Genomic DNA, 19,869 nt, shown 5'->3' with positions numbered 1-19,869 from the left:
CCTCCCTCTCAGGAGACCCTCTCTATGTCTACGCAACTCCAGCAAGTACAATCCGAGGCATCTCTGATCCTAGTATCTCATGACTCTAGAAAGTGGTCCGAAGCCCTCTCTGAATAGGCAGTGAAAACGGCCTCATATCTCATAATATACTGGACAGTGACATATGTAATGTAACTCTGTCTCTAGCTCCATCTGGCACAGCTGACAAATCCTGGCCTCAGCTGGTACTCCTTTGAATCTGCCAGTCTCAATCTCTAGCTGGTGTGAGGATGTGCGCATCTGACCAATAGCACACCGTACCCCATGAGAAAGATGAGTATCCATGTAGCTGGGTCTAATCACAAACCCATCCTCCGTGAGCTGGAGAAGATGATCTCTATAGAAAGCCATCTTCGTACCAAGCTCGTGTGTCGGCTGTATCCATGTCCTCCTAGTATGGAGGTAGCCTGTCCATACTAAAGCCATGCAGCTGGAACCAAGTTGTCATCTGTGCATACCAACATGATCCGTCTCCCTGTGATGCCAACTGTCGTGAAGACTCCAGGGCCAAGCGAGCATATCTGTCTCTAGGGAGAGCCCAAGTGCTATGTATAAAGGAGATTGATCGAGTGAGTGCCTCTACTACCAATGGGTGGGCGGCCATCTCTGCACGGATAATATCATGTGGTAAGGAGGCCTTGGCCCTAATCATCCGGGAAATCATAGAAACCAAGGACCTCTCCATACGTCTCCATCCATCAGTGCTACCAGCTCGGTTGTGGTGATCCACTGAGGGTCCCCATATCTCCACTTCATACAGCATGGCTGAAGTGACCAAAGTGTCAAAGAGCGAGAGCTTTGTTCGAGGTTCCTGAAACTGAACCTGCGAACACATCCTCTCTAGTCTCCCCAATGCTGCATAAGCTCTGGTCAATCTGGTCTCCGCTGCTCTCCTCAAGGAAAATAGTGGGCCACTAAAAACCACGCCAAGGTAAGTATATGCATCTGTATACTCCACTGTCTCCTGACCATATGTAAAGGTGGGTATTGACCTCCTAACCCACCGTGCTGTGGTGTTAAACACCATCACCTTGGTTTTACCAAGGTTAACAGACAATCCACTGTCCTCTGCAAACGTGTGCAATGCATCTGTATACTCCACTGTCTCGTGACCATATGTAAAGGTGGGTATTGACCTCCTAACCCACCGTGCTGTGGTGTTAAACTCCATCACCTTGGTTTTACCAAGGTTAACAGACAATCCACTGTCCTCTGCAAACGTGTGCAATGCATCCAAATGACGCTGCATCCCCTCTAGAGAATCTGAGATCAGCACAATATCATCAGCATACAATAACAACGGAATCCATGTCCCTGCTAGCTGTGCTCCTCTGTCACCCTCCTGCTCTACATAGTCCGAAACCTCATCCACATACATCCCAAATAAGGTGGGAGAAAGGGGGCAGCCCTGTTTCACCTCAATAGTGGAGTGAACCATCTCAGATATACCCTGAGTAGTACGTACCTGCCCCACAACTGTCCTGTATAAAGCCATGATTCCCCAAATCAGCTCTGTGGGCACTCCCATCTCCTGTAGTCTGCCAATCAGCCTGGCTCTCGGTACTGTGTCAAAAGCTTTGCGGAAATCCACAAAGCAACAATAAATCCTCCTGCCATATAATCTGCCCTCCTCAATAATAGCTCTGAGTGTCAAGATATGGTCAAGAGTGGAGAAACCTCTCCTGAACCCTGCCTGCCCTGATGCACGTATGCCCTCTCACTCTGCCCATCTACTCAACTCGTGCTCAAGAATAGATGCATATAATCTAGCCAATGTGTGACCAATCATGATGGTACGATAATTCCTAGGAAGCATGGGATCCCCTGACTTGAAGATAGGCACAATCGTGGACATATTCCAAGTCTCAGGAAAACCCTCACACATGGCTCGGTTAAACATCATAGCAATAAGCTCTGCAAGCATATCTCTGGCATGAATAAAGTGCTTTGCTACCAAACCATCATGATCATATGCTCTCCCAGTCCTCATCCTGTCAATAGCTTTCCTTACCATCTCAGCAGTAAAGAAAGCACATGTCTTTGGGCATGGCTCCGATGGGTCTGGCAGGGGCGGCTGTCCTGGTGCTGTGTACAGGGATGCTACATACTCACCCCAAATCTCTGTGGAGGTAATGGCTGGTGATGGTGAATGCTCATGGAATAGTCTCCATGCCTCGCCTGAGTCCTGACTCATAAATAACTGGTACAAATCCCTCTCTAACTGAGCAAGATAAGCCCTCTTCTTCCGTCGCACTAGGTGCCGAAAGGTAATCCGTGTGACTGTCTGTGAGTGGTAACACCCATGAGCACCTCTCTCTATAATCTGATCCTCATCTCTCTGCACTCCTCATCATACCAACTGTTCTGGGGCATGTTCCCAGATCGTCTCCGTGTAGGCTGACTATGGGGATATGCCTCTGATGCTGCAGCATGAAGCGTCTCTATCAATATCTGAGTGAGCTCATCTAATGGCCGTCCCGGCTCCTCGGCACATAAGCGTCTGTATATCTCATCCGTGTACACGGTGTCAGTCTCCCTCGTAAAGGTATAACGAGTGTGTGTAATGGAGCGGTGCTGAACTGAAATGTGAGAGTGAAGGACAAAATAGCATGATCCACTGCTATTCCAACTGGCCTAGTGCCTACCATAAAATCTTGAAAAGAGGGAATGAGACTGGGCTGAGCCATAACATAGTCCACTGTACTAGCACCATGCCGATGTGGAAAGCTAGTGAAACCGCTTGATGTCGGGAATCTCTGTAGGCCATTCAGGATGGCCAATCCATGTGCAGTCCCCATGTCTAGCAAATACCGCCCATGCACTGTATGTTCCTCATCCTGTGAGAGTCTAGATAGGCCTAGGCCCATATCCCTAACATCAAGCTCCCTCAACATCTCCTCTGAGGTATCATAAAATACTGTCTGGTTATGGGCGGTCCTGGCATTGAAGTCCCCCAAGAGAATGATGTCACCATCCCTGGAGAACTCCCAAATGTCATCATCCAAAATAGAAAAGGGAGACTGTCCGCTAGGTGATGCATACACTGATGTACTAGGAGCAAAATAGCATATAGAAATGTAGAGATATCTGCCCGTCTCTGCCCTCAGTCTAACCCACATGTACCTAGCCTGCTCATCTCTGCGGACTATATGTATCAGTGGCTGTAGCTCCTCTCTAAACAATACTGCCACTCCTCCTGAGCCCCGTCCTCTATGCTCTGAACGAGTCTCGTGTCTACAAGCTGTCTCCCATCGGTATCCACTAACATGTGGCATGGACTGTCCATGAGCCTGATGCGTCTCACAGTAGAAGATGATGTCCCTCCCAGTGAAACTATCCTCAAAAGCCCCTACATCAAGGCGTAGAGATCCATTACAATTCCAAGTAGCAACTTTGAGTGTAGTCCCATAGGTCTCGCGCTGTCATGAAGAGCGCCTCTCCATAATCACCACTCTACCATCTCTATAGAAGGCCACTTTCCCTTTCTCTCCGGCTGCCCTTATCTCGGGCATAGCTTCTTTCATGTGGGCAAGTTGCGAGAGTGTGAGGTCATCTCCAAGAAATATTCCCGTCTTCTTGAGTGTAGGACGTCTCTTCAAGAAGTCCTTCTTTGCTTCCATGGAGGGGAAACGAATGATAAGTGCTCTCTCCTTAGAAGATTCGCCCCTACCTTTTCTCTTCTTTCCCACTCTCCATGCCTTTGTGTGCGTGGCTTCAATGCCCATCATAGAGAAGAGCTCCTTGGTTTCCCCTTCCGCATCATCACGGTCTTTTAGACCGGACACTCTTACATGTAAGGCCCGGGTCTTCCTCCTTTGCTCCTCTTCAAGGGTCATGTTGATGATGGTGGGAGTGGGGATGGGTGGCGATTCTTTACCTTTCCGTTTCTTGTCGACCTCGATCCATTTCTCGGCCTCGTCCATCTTCTTTTGTGTCTTTGTGATCACCTCCACCCATGAAGATGTCTTCTCTTTATGTTGCTCCTCCTCCTCTCGAATGATCCTCATTTGTTCCTTGATGGTATTCAGCTCTTCAATAAAGGAGGGCTGAAATTCTCTATCCTCAAGCTTGCTTTTTGAAGTGGCTTCCAACTCCTTTTTGAGGGCTGAGATTTCAGCCGCTTGACTTTTAGCATGCAGTTTGGCCTCCACTAGTTCCTCCTTTAAGGCTGAAATCTCAGCCTCTTGCTTGGATGTTCTCAATTCGAGCTCTTGGATTTTGTCAAATCCCTTCTCGAGTTTGGAGAGGCGGTTTATGATTGCGGTAATGGAAGAGTCGACCATCTTCTTGTTTTCTTTGATAATTGTGCTGAGCTTGTCCTCCACTTTCACGAGCTCCTCTTCAAACCCGGTCTTGGCCATGACTTTTTGCAAAACTTCCCACAGCCAATGGATTGGAAATTAATCCATGACACAAGTGCGAAACAGCAGCAGGGAGAGAGAGGGGGGGGTTCAAGCCATGTAGGGGAAAGAGAGAAGAGAGAAGAGATTCAGCAGAGAAGGAGTTATGTTGCTACCTTGGGGGCTTGAGGAAGGGAGGGTGGGTGGGTGGGTGGGTGCGTGGGTGGGTGGGTGGGTAAATGAAGGCGGAAATGTGAGCGAACAGGCGGGCAGGGGCGTGGAGGGGGAGTGGGTAAAGGGAGGCAGAGATGTGAGCGAACAGGCGGAGAGAGAGAGAGAGAGAGAGAGAGAGAGAGAGAGAGAGAGAGATGGGGGGCGCAGGCAGGCAGCGGGAGGGGAGAGCGAAAAGCGAAGAGCGAAGGGGGCAGAGAGAGAGAGAGAGAGAGAGAGAGAGAGAGAGAGAGAGAGAGAGAGATGGGGGGCGCAGGCAGGCAGCGGGAGGGGAGAGCGAAGGGAGCAGCGGGAGGGAGGGGGGGGGGGGGGGGGGCAGCGGCGTGGAGGGGGAGTGGGTAAAGGGAGGCAGAGATGTGAGCGAACAGGCGGAGCGGAGAAACACAGAGAGAGAGAGAGATGGGGGGCGCAGGCAGGCAGCGGGAGGGGAGAGCGAAAAGCGAAGAGCGAAGGGGGGAGAGAGAGAGAGAGAGAGAGAGGGGGCGCAGGCAGGCAGCGGGAGGGGAGAGCGAAGAGCGAAGGGAGCAGCGGGAGGGGGGGGGCGCAGCCGGAGAGAGAGAGAGAGGGGGGGTGCAGGCAGGCAGCGAAGCAGGCAGCGGGAGGGGTGGGTGCAGCGGGAGGGGAGAGTGAAGAGCGAAGAGCGAAGGGGGCAGCGGGAGGGGGAGAGCGAAGAGCGAAGAGCAAAGGGGGCAGCGGGAGGGGTGGGCGCAGCGGGAGAGCGAAGAGCGAAGGGGGCAGCGGGAGGGGTGGGCGCAGCGGGAGAGCGAAGAGCGAAGGGGGCAGCGGGAGGGGTGGGCGCAGGGGGAGAGGGGGGGGCGCAGCGGGAGAGAGAGAGAGGGGGTTGCAGGCAGGCAGCGAAGCGGGAGAGAGAGAGAGAGAGAGAGAGAGAGAGAGAGAGAAGAAAGAAAGTTGTATTAACGTCTTCAAAAGGCCAAAATGAGCTATTGGACCAAAAGGTCACATCATATCCATGAGGTACACCATCTTGGGTACAAAATAGTAATAAAGAAAGATAACAAAAATCTAGAACTATAAAATCTCATCTAGGTACATGAGCAGAGAGCTCACATATCACTCTAATACATCCCTCATGGGAGAGAGAACCCTGTTTTGCTCCATGTGGCTGAGAGCAAATGACGGGGCCTCTATGCTCTACTAGAACGGGGGGAGGGCCTTCATCTGCATACCATGCATGCCAAACCAAGTGCCCACTGCCTACCTATGCATAACAACACTCTGTATCTTCCTCGAGTGTGAGCTGTCTAGAGGACTCCAAGGCTAGCCGGGGGTATCTATCTAGTGGAAGCTCCCATAGCCTATGCCTGTATGTCACTGTTTGGAATAAAGGCATTGTCACTATTCTTGTAGTTACCATCTCTACCCGCACAATCTCATGTGGCACTGATGGCTTTCTCCTAATCATGCGCGAGATCATCACCACCAGGGGCCTATCCATCGGCTTCCATCCATTATATACGTGCTCTGTATGTGTCTCGGCCGACTCTCTCCTCTGTCTCCTCGTGTGGCATAAGGTGGGACCCCAGATGGGGGCACCATACAATAGTGCAGGTGTAACTAGAGTATCAAATAGCCAAAGCTTTGTCCTCGGCTCTTGAAACTGTATCTGTGAGCATTGCCTCTCTAGCGAGCCAAGGGCTGCATATCCCCTCATCAATCTAGCTTTGGCTGCCTTCCGCATCGAGAACTGAGGCCCAGCAAGCAAAAGTGATCCCAAGGTATACATACGAGGTAACATACTCCACAGGCTCTCCACTGTATGTAATCTAGTTATCCACGTGAGGAGGTGTTAAAGATCATGACCTTGGTCTTTCCAAGGTTTACAGTGAGGTCCCGGTCCTTGCAAAAGGCCCATAGTGCATCCAAATGCCTCTGCAACCCGTCTGGTGAATCAGAAATAAGAACAATATCATCTGCATACAAGAGGATCGGTATTAGGTCTCCTGCTAAATGTGGTCCTGGTCCTTCATGTCTGTCTATGTAATCGGAGATCTCTGCATCTGGATACATAATGCTCCTCACTCTCAACCTCCTCCTGGCATAGTCTTCATATCCTCTCTGCTCTGGGGATCCGTGTTGCCCTACCTGCCTCAATCTCAAGCTGGTGTGATGACACTCTGAGCTGGCCAATCGCCACTCGGGCACTGTGAGGCGTGTACACATCAATGTATCCAGGTCTCTGTATGAATCCATCCGCTGAGATACGCATAAACTGATCTCTGTAGTATAGCATCTTCGGCAGTAGAGGCTGACTGGGTGTAATCCAAGTCTCTTGAGTGTATCACTGCCATAAATCATGCCGAAGGACTCTGTTCCTCTCACTGTGAGAGAGCTGGATGTGTGGTGCATGTATATCATTCTGGAAAGGTGGTAGGTGATCTATGTCGAGACCATGCTGAGTGAGCCACTGTACCATCTGTGAATACCATGATCTCCTATCTTCACTCTCTGCGAGCTGCCTGGACGCCTCAAAAGCTCTATGTGAGCGATTTGATGGCATGATCCTCTGTATGAAGCAGATCGTCTGGAAGAGGGCCTCTACTAGCATAGGAGGTGCGGCAAACTCCGTCCGCACAATGTCATGTGGGACGGAGGGTTTGCTGGGGATCATCCATGAGAGCATGAGAATCTGAAGCCTCTCTATCTGAGACCATGTGGAGGTGGCGAGCCCAGGTGCCCATACTACTGCAACATATATCAAAGCAGGGGTGACTAGTGTGTCAAACAACCACTCCTTCGTGCGGGGCGCCTGGAAGTGTGCCTGGTGACATTGTCTCTTTAGCATGGCCAGAGCTGTTGCATACCCTCGTGTGAGTCTATCCATGGCTACCTGTGCCATAGTAAATCTTCCTGGTGGAGTCGTAAATGTAATCCCCAAGTACACATATGAGTCTACCACCTCTACCTGTCCTCCTGGAGTTTCAGAAACGTCTAATTTGAAATGGGTTTCAAAAAGGTTTCAAAAGTTTCATATTTTTTTGAAACGTCCAAAAAAAATTTCATACAAAAAATGCAAAAATATATATATTTTTCAATATAGAATACACATGAAAATATGTATTTAGGCCATGACCAAGGCTCAAGCGTCCTTGTTGAGATGGTCAACTAGTCACTACTAAGCAAAAAAGGAATGTCAAAAAAAAGTTTCATACAAAAAATGTAAAAAATATAAGTTTAGAATATACATGAAAATATGTATTTAGGCCATGGCCAAGGCTGAAGCGTCCTTCTCAAGATGGTCGACCAGTCATTGCGGGCAGGAAAGGACGTGCGTGTGCAAGTCGAGTGGCAAGCAACAAGAAAAAATGCGCTTCGGAAATGTGTATGTATGAAACTGGCATGTAAGGTTTTTGGGCCTTAAAAATTTTAGGTGAATAAAAAACGAGTTTCATATTCTGAAATGTTTCGTAAAAGTTTCGGTTAGTTGAAACGGGTTTCGTTGCTATTATGGTCCTCCTGCTAGTGTGAAGATGGCCTGTCGTCGAACCGGCCCTAAGGTGTGGAAAATCATGGCCTTGGTTTTCCCAAGGTTCACTGTAAGCCTCCTCTGTGTGCAAAACTCGTCGAGTGCATGGAGCTGGTGTTGTAGTCCCATCCGCGACTCAGAGACCAGAATAATATCATCTGCATATAGCATAATGTGGACTATGGTACCTGAGATGTCTACCCCGTCCCCACTACTGTGACCAATGAAGTCAGCCACCTCATCGATGTATAGCCCAAATAGTGTAGGAGAGAGTGGGCATCCTTGCTTCACACCTATGGTGCTAGCAATATTATCAGATAGCCCCCCTGGGGCATTGTATGCACCCGAGGACCTGCTCATATAAAGCATAGATGCCCCAAACCATCTCTGATGGGATCCCCAATGACTGTAGGCGCTGGAAGAGTGTCTCTCGTGGCACCGTATCAAATGCTTTGCGGAAATCCATAAAGCAGCAGTATAATGTCTTCTCCCGCGCCCTAGCGTGGTCAATTAGACATCTCAAAGTGAATATATGGTCAATAGTGGAGAAAGCTCGTCGGAATCCAACCTGCCCTGCTGCTCGCAGTCCCTCTTTCTCTGCATATGAGCTCAACTCTGCCTCGAGCACTACGCCATAAAGTTTGGCCAATGAATGACCAATCATGATAGTCTTGTAGTTGCTGGGGTCTAGCATGTCTCCCGCTTTGTGGAGAGGCACGATGGTGTGCATAGTCCACTCAGCTGGTAGGCCCTCCACTAGTGCCCTATTAAAGAGGTGAGCAACAAAGGGTCCTAGTGTGTCAGCTGCATAAATAAGATGCTCACTCTGTATACCTGTGTGGTCAGCCGATCTCCTATGTTGTAAACCTGCGGATAGCTCTCTCTACCATCGAGGCGGTAAAGAAAGTAGAGGTGGTAGGGCGGGACTCCTATGGCTGTGGTATGGGCGGTTGCTGAGGGATATGGTAGAGGCTCTTTGCATATGTGTGCCATGTGTGTGGATCCTCAATCGGGGTACGAGGGCGAGGCTCTCTCATCCTCTGCGCCATACAGTGGCTGCATCTCCTGCTCATGAGTAGGTGGTATATATCCCAGTACTGTGCCTCCTCATATGCACGCCTCTTACGGCGTGTGAGGGTCCTCATCTGTTGGCTCGCCCGTCTCTGTGTAATGGTCCCCAATGCTCTCTGGGCACGGAGATGTCTATATAGCTCTCTGCACTCATCATCATACCACCGATTCTTGGGCATGCTCCGAGATCTATCTGTGTGTGCAATGTGTGTATGATGGGGGAAGGTGTTGGTGGTGGCCGTATGTAGTAGAGATGACAGCTGGGTGGTGAGTGTGTCTAGAGGTGACAGGGGATCCATCTGGAGTAGCCCGTCATATACATGATGCTCATATGTCTGCCAAGTCATGGGTGAAGTAGAAAGTTGTATGCGATGCCTGTGTGGGCTGTGTGGGTGGTGCTGGTGTGGAGCTCGCCAGTGATAGTAAGAGGTACGTGTCATCCGCACCAATAGGACAGGGGGGGATGGTGAAAGATGTCATTGCCTGTGTGGTCTCCATGGACCCCATGATGTAATCCATTGTGCTACCCCCCCCCCCCCCCCCCTCCCCTGATCGTGGAAAGCATGTCAGTGCTCCTGAATCCTGCCACTGTCTCATCCCGTTATAAATAACGAGAGAGAGAGAGAGAGAGAGAGAGAGAGAGAGAGAGAGAGAGAGAGAGAGAGAGAGAGAGAGAGAGAGTTGTGTTAACGTCTACAAAATGCCAAAATGACCTATGAGACCATAAGGTTACATCATGTCCATGAAATACATCATCATGGGTACTAAAAAAAAAAAAGCAACAAGAGCTGAAATGTCAGATCTAATCCCAAAACAAAAAGTGCCCAACTCTCATATCACCCTGAAATATCCCGCATAGGATGCTGCAGCATGGCACCCAATGTAGTAAAGTTGGGCCAGCAAGAGAAGGTCCTATGGTGGTGTGAGCTGTGGCTTTGATCACTGCTGTAGTGATGGGGGCGTGAGCAGGGACCACGAGGTCCAGGGTGCCGAATCTGCCCTTGTCACTTTGGTCTGGAAGAAGTTGGTGAGAGCTCTCTGAACTGGTCCCCGACGGGTACCGCTGGTTTGGGCCATAAAAGGGACTCCCTGTGTCTGCAAAGCTCTAGGAGGAAAAGCCCTAAGCATCTCTGGTCTGGGAAATCCACTATCCTGGAAAGTGGTCCAAATCCATCTCGTGAGAGGCAGTGGAACCTCCCCCTATTCTCATAGTATACTGGGCATCTGCATACATAGTGGGCCTCTGTCTCAGCCTTGTGTGACAAAGTTGACATATCCTGTCCTCTGGTGCAGTTGCCCCTGGCCCATATCTGGCTGTCTCCATCCCACCCCAAATGACACGTGTGTCCATGTAGCGTGGGCGTGTGATGAAGCGGTCCTATGTCAGGCGAAGAAAATGGTCCCTGTAAAAGGCCATCTTCATCCCAAGGGACTGGACGGGGGGGTGCCAAGTCCTTTGAGTATCCAATCTCATGATGTCCTTCTTGATGATCCTGTTCAGCTCTGTGCGGCTGAGAGAAAAGGAGGGCGCCCCTATGCTATACTGGAACAGAGCGTGTGCCTCCATTTGCATGCCATGCATAGCAAACCAAGTGCTCATCCTGGCATACGAACACTGCGTTTCTCCATCTAGTGCCAACTGTCTCGAGGACTCTAGGGCTCCCATAATCTGTGCGAGTATGTCACTGTTTGGAAAATAGCCTCTGTCACAATCGGTGCAGCCCCTATCTCTGCCCGCACAATCTCGTGTGGCCCTGTTGCCTTACTTCTAATCATGCATGAGATCATCATCACTAGCGGCCTCTCCATCGTCTTCCACCCATCATATACATCCTCTGTGTCTGTCTCCATTGTAGAGGATGATGCTTTGGTGGCTTTCTTAGCCTACCTCTTGTGCAATCCTTTTTACTGTGGCCTACTTGATGATAGAATAAACAACGGTTCTCTGTCTAGTACTGCTTTTACTCATCTTTTTGCAGATAACCTTAAGTAATGTCCTCCTTGAGCTTCTCCTCAGGCATCTGTTTAGGCTTGGCCTTTGTATTTTTCTTGCCGCCTGAGTTGCATTGAGTCTTATTGTCCTTACTGTCTTTAGTGTTATGAGTATCCTTACCCAGTTGGGATGAAGACTGCTGCTGCTCTGCTGGGGTTTGAGACCTGCTTGGGGTTGCCTCTGTTCACCATCATTTCGTGGTTTTGAGCGAGAGTCAAAGCCCGGTCATAAGAGTGAGGCTCGAAGTTCTGCATTGAAAACCTAATGTTTGTATCCAACCCGCCTCCTGGATTCAACCACAGCATGCCATTGCAGTTCCATACTGCTAACCTCAGGTGTTTGGTCTCATAGACCCCGTACAATGATAATGATTGTATTGATTTTTCTTCACCAAGTACAATGCATTTTTGTAGGCTAGCAGCCTTATCTTACATATCGCACAAATGCATGACACATGGAGATCCCAGGCAGAGAACCCTGACTCAAACATGAAACACACACAGATTAAGAGTTGGGGTAGAATCCCCCCCTGGATGTTGGTAATGTCACCCATAGTTGTCACGGTACGAAAATACGATACGGTACGGTACGATACCGTACGGGAATATTCGGTACGATATGAAATTTTGGGATACGGTACGATAAAATACAGTTTTTATTTTTTTACACTTACAAGCTATGGAGCTTCAAGCTTGAATGTGAGGGAAGGTTGGGAGGGGAGGAGTCTACAGTGCTTGAGAAACCAGTACATGGATATGTGTCTCTCCCGGTTGGATCTCCCGATTGTCTCCAAAAAAGAACCTGGATGGGTAATGCAATACCAAAGGTCTCCCAGTGTAGCGTTTATGACTAAGGGACCGTCCTTGCACAAATACGAGGAGTGCATCTAGGGTGATAAGTTTAGGGACTCCTCTCTAGATCAAAATGGCCATGTCCAAATGTTCTCCCTTGTGCATAACTTGAGAATCTAATTGTCTAGCCTACCTATACCAGGGATCCCCAAGTGATGTAGCAAGATTCTCTCATCCTACCAATCAAGTGTACACTACCAGTCTACCTCGCCAGATTTTTTAGGTCTCTCCACAACCCCATATGGAATACTGAGTGGACACGAAAGTTGCGAAGTATTGCGAGCATTTGGGATCTTCGTAAAGCAGGGTTTCTATTTTTTTTAAGCATTTGGAAAATTTTTTTTCAAGGGAAAAAAAGTTTGGGGGGGGGGGGGGGGGGGAACCTAACTCGTACTGTACGAATTCGTACGGCATCATACCGTACGACTCGTACGTACGAATAGGTTCGTACGCGTACGAGAAACAACTATGATGTCACCCTTTCTACGGTGTGGTTTCCAAGGCTCCCCTTGAGACTTGGGTCTGTGTGGGGATGATAAGCTGATGAAAACTCAAGTTTAGTGCCCATGTTATCAAATAAAGCCCTCCAGAAGAGGCTCGTAGTCCTGGGATCTCTATCCAACAATGGATTTAGGCATACCATGATGTTTGAAAATATTAGCAAGAAAAAGCTTTACCATATGATCAACTTTATTGGTTTTCTTGACGGGCAAGAAATGAGCTTGCTTGCTAAACCTGTCCACAATGGTCCAAATAGCATCATTTCCATGCTGGGATCTAGGCAAGTCCATAATAAAATCCATAGTAATACTTTCCCAAGGTTGCGAGGGAATAGGCAATGGCTGAAGCAAACCTGGAGGTTTTTGCCTGTCAAATCTCACCTTTTGGCAAGTAATACATGCACGTACATATGCCTCAATGTCTTTACGCATGCTTGGCCAAAAGAAATATCTCTGAATCATGCGTGTAGTAGGCATGATACCTCTATGACCATCATAAGGTGGAGCGTGACATTCCTCCCCATAACCTTTGGACGCAAATCCTTCACCACACATAGGCAGTTATTCTTCATAAAATAACCCTCGTTGATAACATAAGAGACATGTGAGCGACCAGCCATCAAATCAGTCCAAATATGACAAAAATCAGCATCCAAATGATACAAATCACGCATAGTAGTCAATTCCCCATGTGAGGCTACTGAAATTGCAGCCACATATGGCCTCCTGGACAATGCATATGCTACCAAATTCTTCTTTATTGCTTTATTAATATGGATGTGTGATACAATAGGGATGGAATCTCCCTCTTTGCCAGTATGATCAACACTATCCTGCATATCGGGAACTGCATGCACATTAGGCTTAGACTGCTTGTCCTCTTGCATCTTGCTTACGTTTGGGGCATTGCCGAAACATATGCTCTTTGCTTCCACATGCAAAACATTTCCCTTCTTTCGCATATTGCTCCCTTTGCTCAGGAGTCAAGCCAAACTTGTTCTTCTTGAGTACACTATCCATGGATGAGGTATTTTCATCTTTACCTCCCTTCTGGATCTCCCGGAAGCTCTTTTTAGGTGGCTGTCCACCTTGTTGCAGATTTGGGACAGCCTTATCTTTGCTCTTTGAACCACCTTGATCTTGCTTAATTTTGAGCACCAATTGCTCCGTAGCAAGAGCAGAGGCTATAAGCTGTTGCAAAGTGTGTTTCGGGTGCAATTCAATGTACGAACGATAAGCTGGTTGCAATCCGGAGCGAAACTTCCTTTTCTTTCATCCTCAGTGATTTGCATAAAAGGAGTTACCTCAAGCAACACTTTCCAAAACTTATTGACATACTGTTACACACTTTCATTATCTCTTTGCTCAAGTCTGTCCCACTTTTGGGTGAGAGTTTGCTCCGCATTAGGTGGCAAGAATTGGGCATAAAATCTGTCCTTAAACTCTTTCCAAATGCAAATGGGGTCTTTGGTGATCTTTTCAGTGATCCACCAATGAGCAGCGGTCCCCTTCAAGAACATGCTAGCATGGCGTACTTTAGACTTCTCAGTGAAGTCCTCATCACTAAAAGCAATGTCAAACTGTGCCACAAATGCCAACACTTTGGAAGCATCATGCTCTCCATGAAAAACATCAAACTTAATGGACTTGTCACCTGCTTTAAATTCCTTGAGCTTTCTGGCATGAGGCTCATGGTCCTCTCTTTTTCTTTTCCCTTTATCCAACGGGGCAGCCCTATTTGCATGGGCTCCATGGGCCATCATGGAAGTTTCATGAAGCGCGGTGGCATGTGCTCCACGAACCTGAGAATCAGATGCATGTGACCTTCCTGCATAAGGCAATGTCTCTCCATGAGACAACTCAGTAGGCAAAGCTCTTCTAGTGGTAGACCTGTCACCCCCTCTATGGGATACATGCCTTGAATACATGTGACCATCATGCCCTCCATGAGCACTAGCATACATATACCTGTAAGCGTTTGTGCCTTGTGGAGAAGATGCATGATGAGAGGTGACTGTTACCTCTTCCCTTTGCATAAAAGACCTCAACCTTTGAGATGCGGGATCTCCATGCTTTAAGCGAGGTGAATTTCTGAATTTTAGCTCTCCGTCTTCCCCCTCTTTGATGTCACCTTTGCGGAGGAGGTAGGAAAGTGCCAACTCCCTTGGCTTCTTGCCCACTTCTCGTGCCATGGACTCAAAAGTCATGTCTACCATTGCATCGGCTTTCCTTGCTTCAATGGCACTCTGCACATGGGGATCTTCATGCAAAAATTTCAGCTCTTGCTCTTGTGCCTGCAAAAGCTTTCACATATGCTCCAATTCAGCCCTCATTGCATCAGGCTCTTCTTCTTGCATAACTGTCTTTCCTCGAGACAGTTGTCCCCTTAAATCACTATCATTCACCCTCTCAAGGGGCTTGTGCCTTCCCTGTAAAGCATCAGAACCACGCGAGGCACTTGATGCTCGAATTAGGCACTTCCAAAGGGTTGCTTTGGCTGTCCATTGTGTTAAGCGTGCTAGAAGCGGGGTGTCCAATACACAGGTTCGTTTTCCCACTAAGAAGAGGGAAATAACTGTGCTTTGATACCAATGAAACCGATCCTGTCAAGTGGGAATAGACTCCGTTGGACACCCACACGCGTAATAGCACAACTTAAATATCACAATATGAATGGACAACTCAATAACAACTGAAAACTGAAATGAAATGAAATGATGATCAATGGACACCAGCACTGGGGCTGGAATGGGCCGACCCCCCCCCCCTCAATATATGATATATTATTGGGAGTATTTAAAAGATACAGTGCTCCATGGGTTCAATGAAAAGAATGATGTTCATGTACAACTGAGATAAATACAGTTACCAAACAAGAGACTTGAAGTAGACGTTCGAAGGAGAGCGATCCACTCGAGAAGTCTAGTCGCGCAGCCGCCTGCAGAGTGGGCGCAGCCGCATGCAAGGGAATAGGTATATGGGCGCAGCCACCTGCAAAGTGGAATAGCTGTATGGAACGGTCGCCTGCACAGTCATATGCCCCAAGCTGATGAAGTGGTCGCCCATATGTAGGTGTTGGAGAGGGCACACGTCTAGCAGCTGGCCGGCCTCCCTAGCTTGCATGGAGGCGGCGAGTTCCAAGGTGGGGGTGGGTAGGTGGCCATGCACCCACCCCTACACACGAGGGGTTCCCTTTTACCCTCCATGACCAAAACGTGGGTGCCCAAAAATGGGTGCCCACCCTACCAAGGACACCAAGTAATATTTGGGGAGGGTGTCCACTCATTAATGAGTGTGAACCTGCAACCTTATAAAAACAAAGGTTAAAAAGAATGCTATAAAATAAACAAGTGCAATACACTTACCACCTGTTCACACGCAACAAAACTCGCCAGAAGACAGAGCAAACTTCACGACTCATTGGCAGGCGTCCCCGCTCAGTAAGTGGCACGTCAAACAGGCAAACACAAGAATACAAGTCATGCGAAAACAGTTCCAAACATGCAAAACATGAATGCATGTGCAAACAGTATCATAGACATATCTCCCGTTCATAGAATAAATACTAAACATTTCTGTCGGGCACAATGATGGCACGACAGAAAGCATAAATCCCGGTCTTCCTTTGGAGTGACAGTCCCATAGGTAAGACACAAATCCAGGCACGAGCCTCTCTATGGAGTGACAGTCCCATAGGCAAGACACGGCACAAATACTGGTCCTTCCATGGCGTGACAATCCCATGGATAGAACACAGTCCAGGTCATACACGGGTGGCACTAGTCTGGCTCCCGTCCATACGACACCATCGTGCTAACACACGGGTGGCACCAGTTTGGCTCCCGTCCATGTTATACAAAATACTAGCCCCTTCACATGAGACACCGGCCTACGAGTCACAAATCTGGAGATGGAACAAATGGTCGGCCAATTGGTGACATTCTCAAGCATGGAAAGACTTTTTGAAGCTCCATGCTTTTTGAAGCCTGCATTGGAGCCGTAAAGTGGAAGCAAATATCGATGAACACCCATGGGTGCGTAAGATGTAGAAAAAGTCCCGTCAACATGGTGCCAAGTAACACCATCTGAATAATCTCTTATATGGGTTTATTTACACCGAGTTCATTAAGGTTTTAAAACCTTCTCACGAAGGCAACACGTGGCAGGCAGCAGAGATTCTGCAGGTGGGCGACGGCTGTGGAGGTGAGGCAGCTGCAGCAGGTTCAGTTGGGATGGCCAGCGCAGATAGGACGTGGGAGGCCCAGTAGAAGCTCGCATATAGCGTGCAGACCGGTGACCAGAGAGGTGCGGCGGAGAGGAAGAATCTTTTGCTGGTGTGTGGTGCACAACAGAGGCGGAGATGATTGACGATGGCAATGTGGTGGGAGGCTCTGAGCAGCAGAGTTGCTGACGGCACCAGTATGGCAGGAAGTGTAAACGGATCAGGGCAGAGGGGCCGTCGTCAGGATGGATGAAGCCGCTGCCTGCCGATCGCCAGAGGTTATGCGGCGAGAAGGCAGCGATGGTAAGGCTCCCAAGGCAGTGGAGTGGGGGCAGCTATCGAGTCACCAGGTAGGAGTGAGCTGAGCGATCCTGTGGCAGAATGTGTGAGCCGAGATGAAGGCTACACGAAACAGAGCGCTGGTGGGCAAGATTGCCTTGATTGATGTGAAGGTTGTGATCGAATTGCAGGTGGTTAAGCTGACACGTGGACGAAGGCTATGTATGTGTAGGTCACAGGTGCAGGACAGAGCATGCTGCTGTGATACCGTGTTGGGCACCCCTGAGGACAGAGAAGCTGTGGGGGATCGAAGATGTCCATAGTGGTGGATAGATAAGAGAGAGAGAGAGAGAGAGGGGGAGAGAGAGAGGTGGGGGTCCACTGGGGGAGAGATGTAACAAACTCAAATACTAGAGTGATTTCACGTACAATGATAATGATTGTATTGATTTTTTCTTCACCAAGTACAATGCCTTTTTGTAGACTAGCAGCCTTATCTTTTGACCCGTACATATCACGCATTGCAAACACGGTGTTCACACACTTATACATGGATGAGGCTACACATACACACACAAGGTGGACACACACATTCACTTAGCCCTCTAGGGACAGTTCACACACACATAAGTGGGGACACTAACAGTGGTTCACATATCCGGTGAATACACACATGACAACAAGAGTCTCACGCAAACCTCCTGGATCCGTTTACAGGGTGCCATTGCAGTTCCATACTGCTAACCTCAGGTGTTTGGTCTACTAATCCCATGTTCCTATTTGGGGTGACGCTCAGTGATAATGATCCGACCATCTCTGTACACCGCCCACTTGTCCACTTTGACTAGTTCAATGTGTGGATAAGTAAATGAATTTGATAATATTTAGGATTTTCTGTGTACAAAATTTTCGGTAAAAACCCATGTAAAAGGGTTTTTATGTATCCTAGTTAGTGGTCTGTGTAGCCCATGAATAGCAACTTGCTAAGTTTATTGATAGAGAAAATTAATCTAGTTATGAAGCCCATAACCTTAGTATAAACCAATTATCTTTGAGTTCCAATGGCATAAAACCAACCATGGGAAGATGAAAGGATGAAAAATTTAACAAAATGCAAAGGTTGTGCTATGGTTGAGGATAATATCAAGTTATGAGACTTATGAACTATCACCATCACCAGTGTGCTGGGTGAGGTCATCCCCTATGTAAACTTGTTTGCCCTTGAGGGTGGCCTGCCTGTCCAAGGTCTGTCTGCTAGTGACATCGGGGAAACTGATGATGATAAGGGGCCACTCTCCATGTATCTGTGAAGGGGGCAGGGTCCCGTCTACGCCCAGCATTTGGCTGAGTGCCAAAACATCTGCCTTAGGGGAAGTTTCCACCTGTAGCCTGCGTACCCGCACATGAAGGGACCGTGCTTTCCTGCATTTTTCTTCCTCTAGGGTCTCATGTATAATACTTTGTGGGGTTTGTGTCTCTTCACCACCTCTACCCAGTCTTTTTCAGAAGTATGCAGCTCTTCCGTGAGCTTGTCATTTGCAGCCTTGAGCTGCTCCATATCCCTCCTCAAGCCCTCACATGATTTCAGCTCCCCTTCTTCCATGGCGTGGTCTTTAACCCTTCAGGGGCTTTATCTCTGCCCCAAGTTCCCCTATCAGTGGGCTGGGTTCTGGGGTTGCCTGGGTCTCTTTCAGGGACTGGATTTCCTCCTCCTGTCGACTCAGCTTTGCTTCCAGCTCTGTAATTTGGTGAGAGAGAGAGAGAGAGAGAGAGAGAGAGAGAGAGAGAGAGAGGGGGGGGACCAAAGGATCTATGAGACCAAAACTGTTGCATTAATTAATACAGTAATTGTATCATGGAAAAAGACAAGGCAAACTAGCTACTAAGACAAACAGCAATATGAAAGAAAGACGAAGGTATGAGAGAGAGAGAGAGAAAGAGAGAGGTCTGACTCTTTCAGCTTTTTCTTTGCTTCCAGTAACAAGGACCATAGGTGTGGAGTGTTTACGTTTAAAGGAGCCTGTCATTGTTGTTCTATTACATCCTGGAACTGTAGATACAGATCTTTCAAAGCCATTTTCGCGTAATGTTCCTCCAGAAAACCTTTTCACCCCTGCAGCCTCTGTGCAAAAACTTTTGGATATAATCGACTCACTGAAACCAGAAGATTGTGCCAAGTTTTTTGCTTATGATAGGCAAGAGCTTCCGTGGTAAGGCTGTCATACAAAGGTATGACAAGAATAGTAGTGTAGGCCTAATAATAATGTGTAGTAATCATGGGGCAATCTTATTTTGGGTTGCTTCCCTTCAATTGAGAGTGCATAGTGATCACCCACAATATTGAGTATATCTGAGTGTTTTTTGTTCAACAAACTACACGTTCTTGCTCACCAAGGGTGTGAAAGTCGGGATTCCAGTGTCTCTTAGCGTGTTGTAACCTACTTGTCAGCATCTGCCCCACGATATACTCAATGCTGAGGTCATGGAAACGGAACTGTTGATTTTTGGAGTACTATACACAAAATATGGGTCTCTCTCTCTCTCTCTCTCTCTCTCGGAGTGCATGTCTACTTTTCCTAATCATTATTCATTTGCATACCATCTTGTATTTGAAGTCCTGCTTTATGAGTGGCCAAAGTGGTAGATGAGTAGTTGCTATGATTGGTGGCTTCGATTGTGATTATAGCTGTCTTGCCATGTTTCATTTGCAAATCTAATATCATGCCTATGGATGCAAGTCTTTTGAGGTTGTCGGCTGTCTGAATGAGAGGTAAGTACAACCCAACTAAGGTTCATCATTGGTGGGCGTTGCACACTTTATGACACCAGAGAATCGACTCCAGGTTCAGAGGTCGCATA

At 48.1% G+C, this 19,869-nt stretch overlaps 1 protein-coding gene across 1 annotated transcript in view; it reads left to right on the top strand.

Moving 5' to 3' along the window:
- Positions 1 to 19,540, top strand: part of LOC147608099 (uncharacterized) — a 112,881-nt gene extending 93,341 nt beyond the window's left edge. The window contains exon 6 of the mRNA XM_086789640.1: positions 18,989 to 19,540. Coding sequence (XP_086645766.1) covers positions 18,989 to 19,224 — 236 coding nt within the window. The 3' untranslated portion in view covers positions 19,225 to 19,540. The remainder of the gene's footprint in view (positions 1 to 18,988) is intronic.
- The last annotated feature ends 329 nt before the right edge of the window (positions 19,541 to 19,869 follow it).

The sequence above is a fragment of the Cibotium barometz genome, chromosome 54, assembly GCF_041138505.1.
Source record: "Cibotium barometz isolate CiBa-2024 chromosome 54, ASM4113850v1, whole genome shotgun sequence".
NCBI classification, from domain to species: Eukaryota; Viridiplantae; Streptophyta; class Polypodiopsida; order Cyatheales; family Cibotiaceae; genus Cibotium; species Cibotium barometz.
Note: the sequence above shows the minus strand (reverse complement) of the source record. Positions and strands in the feature narration are given on the sequence as shown.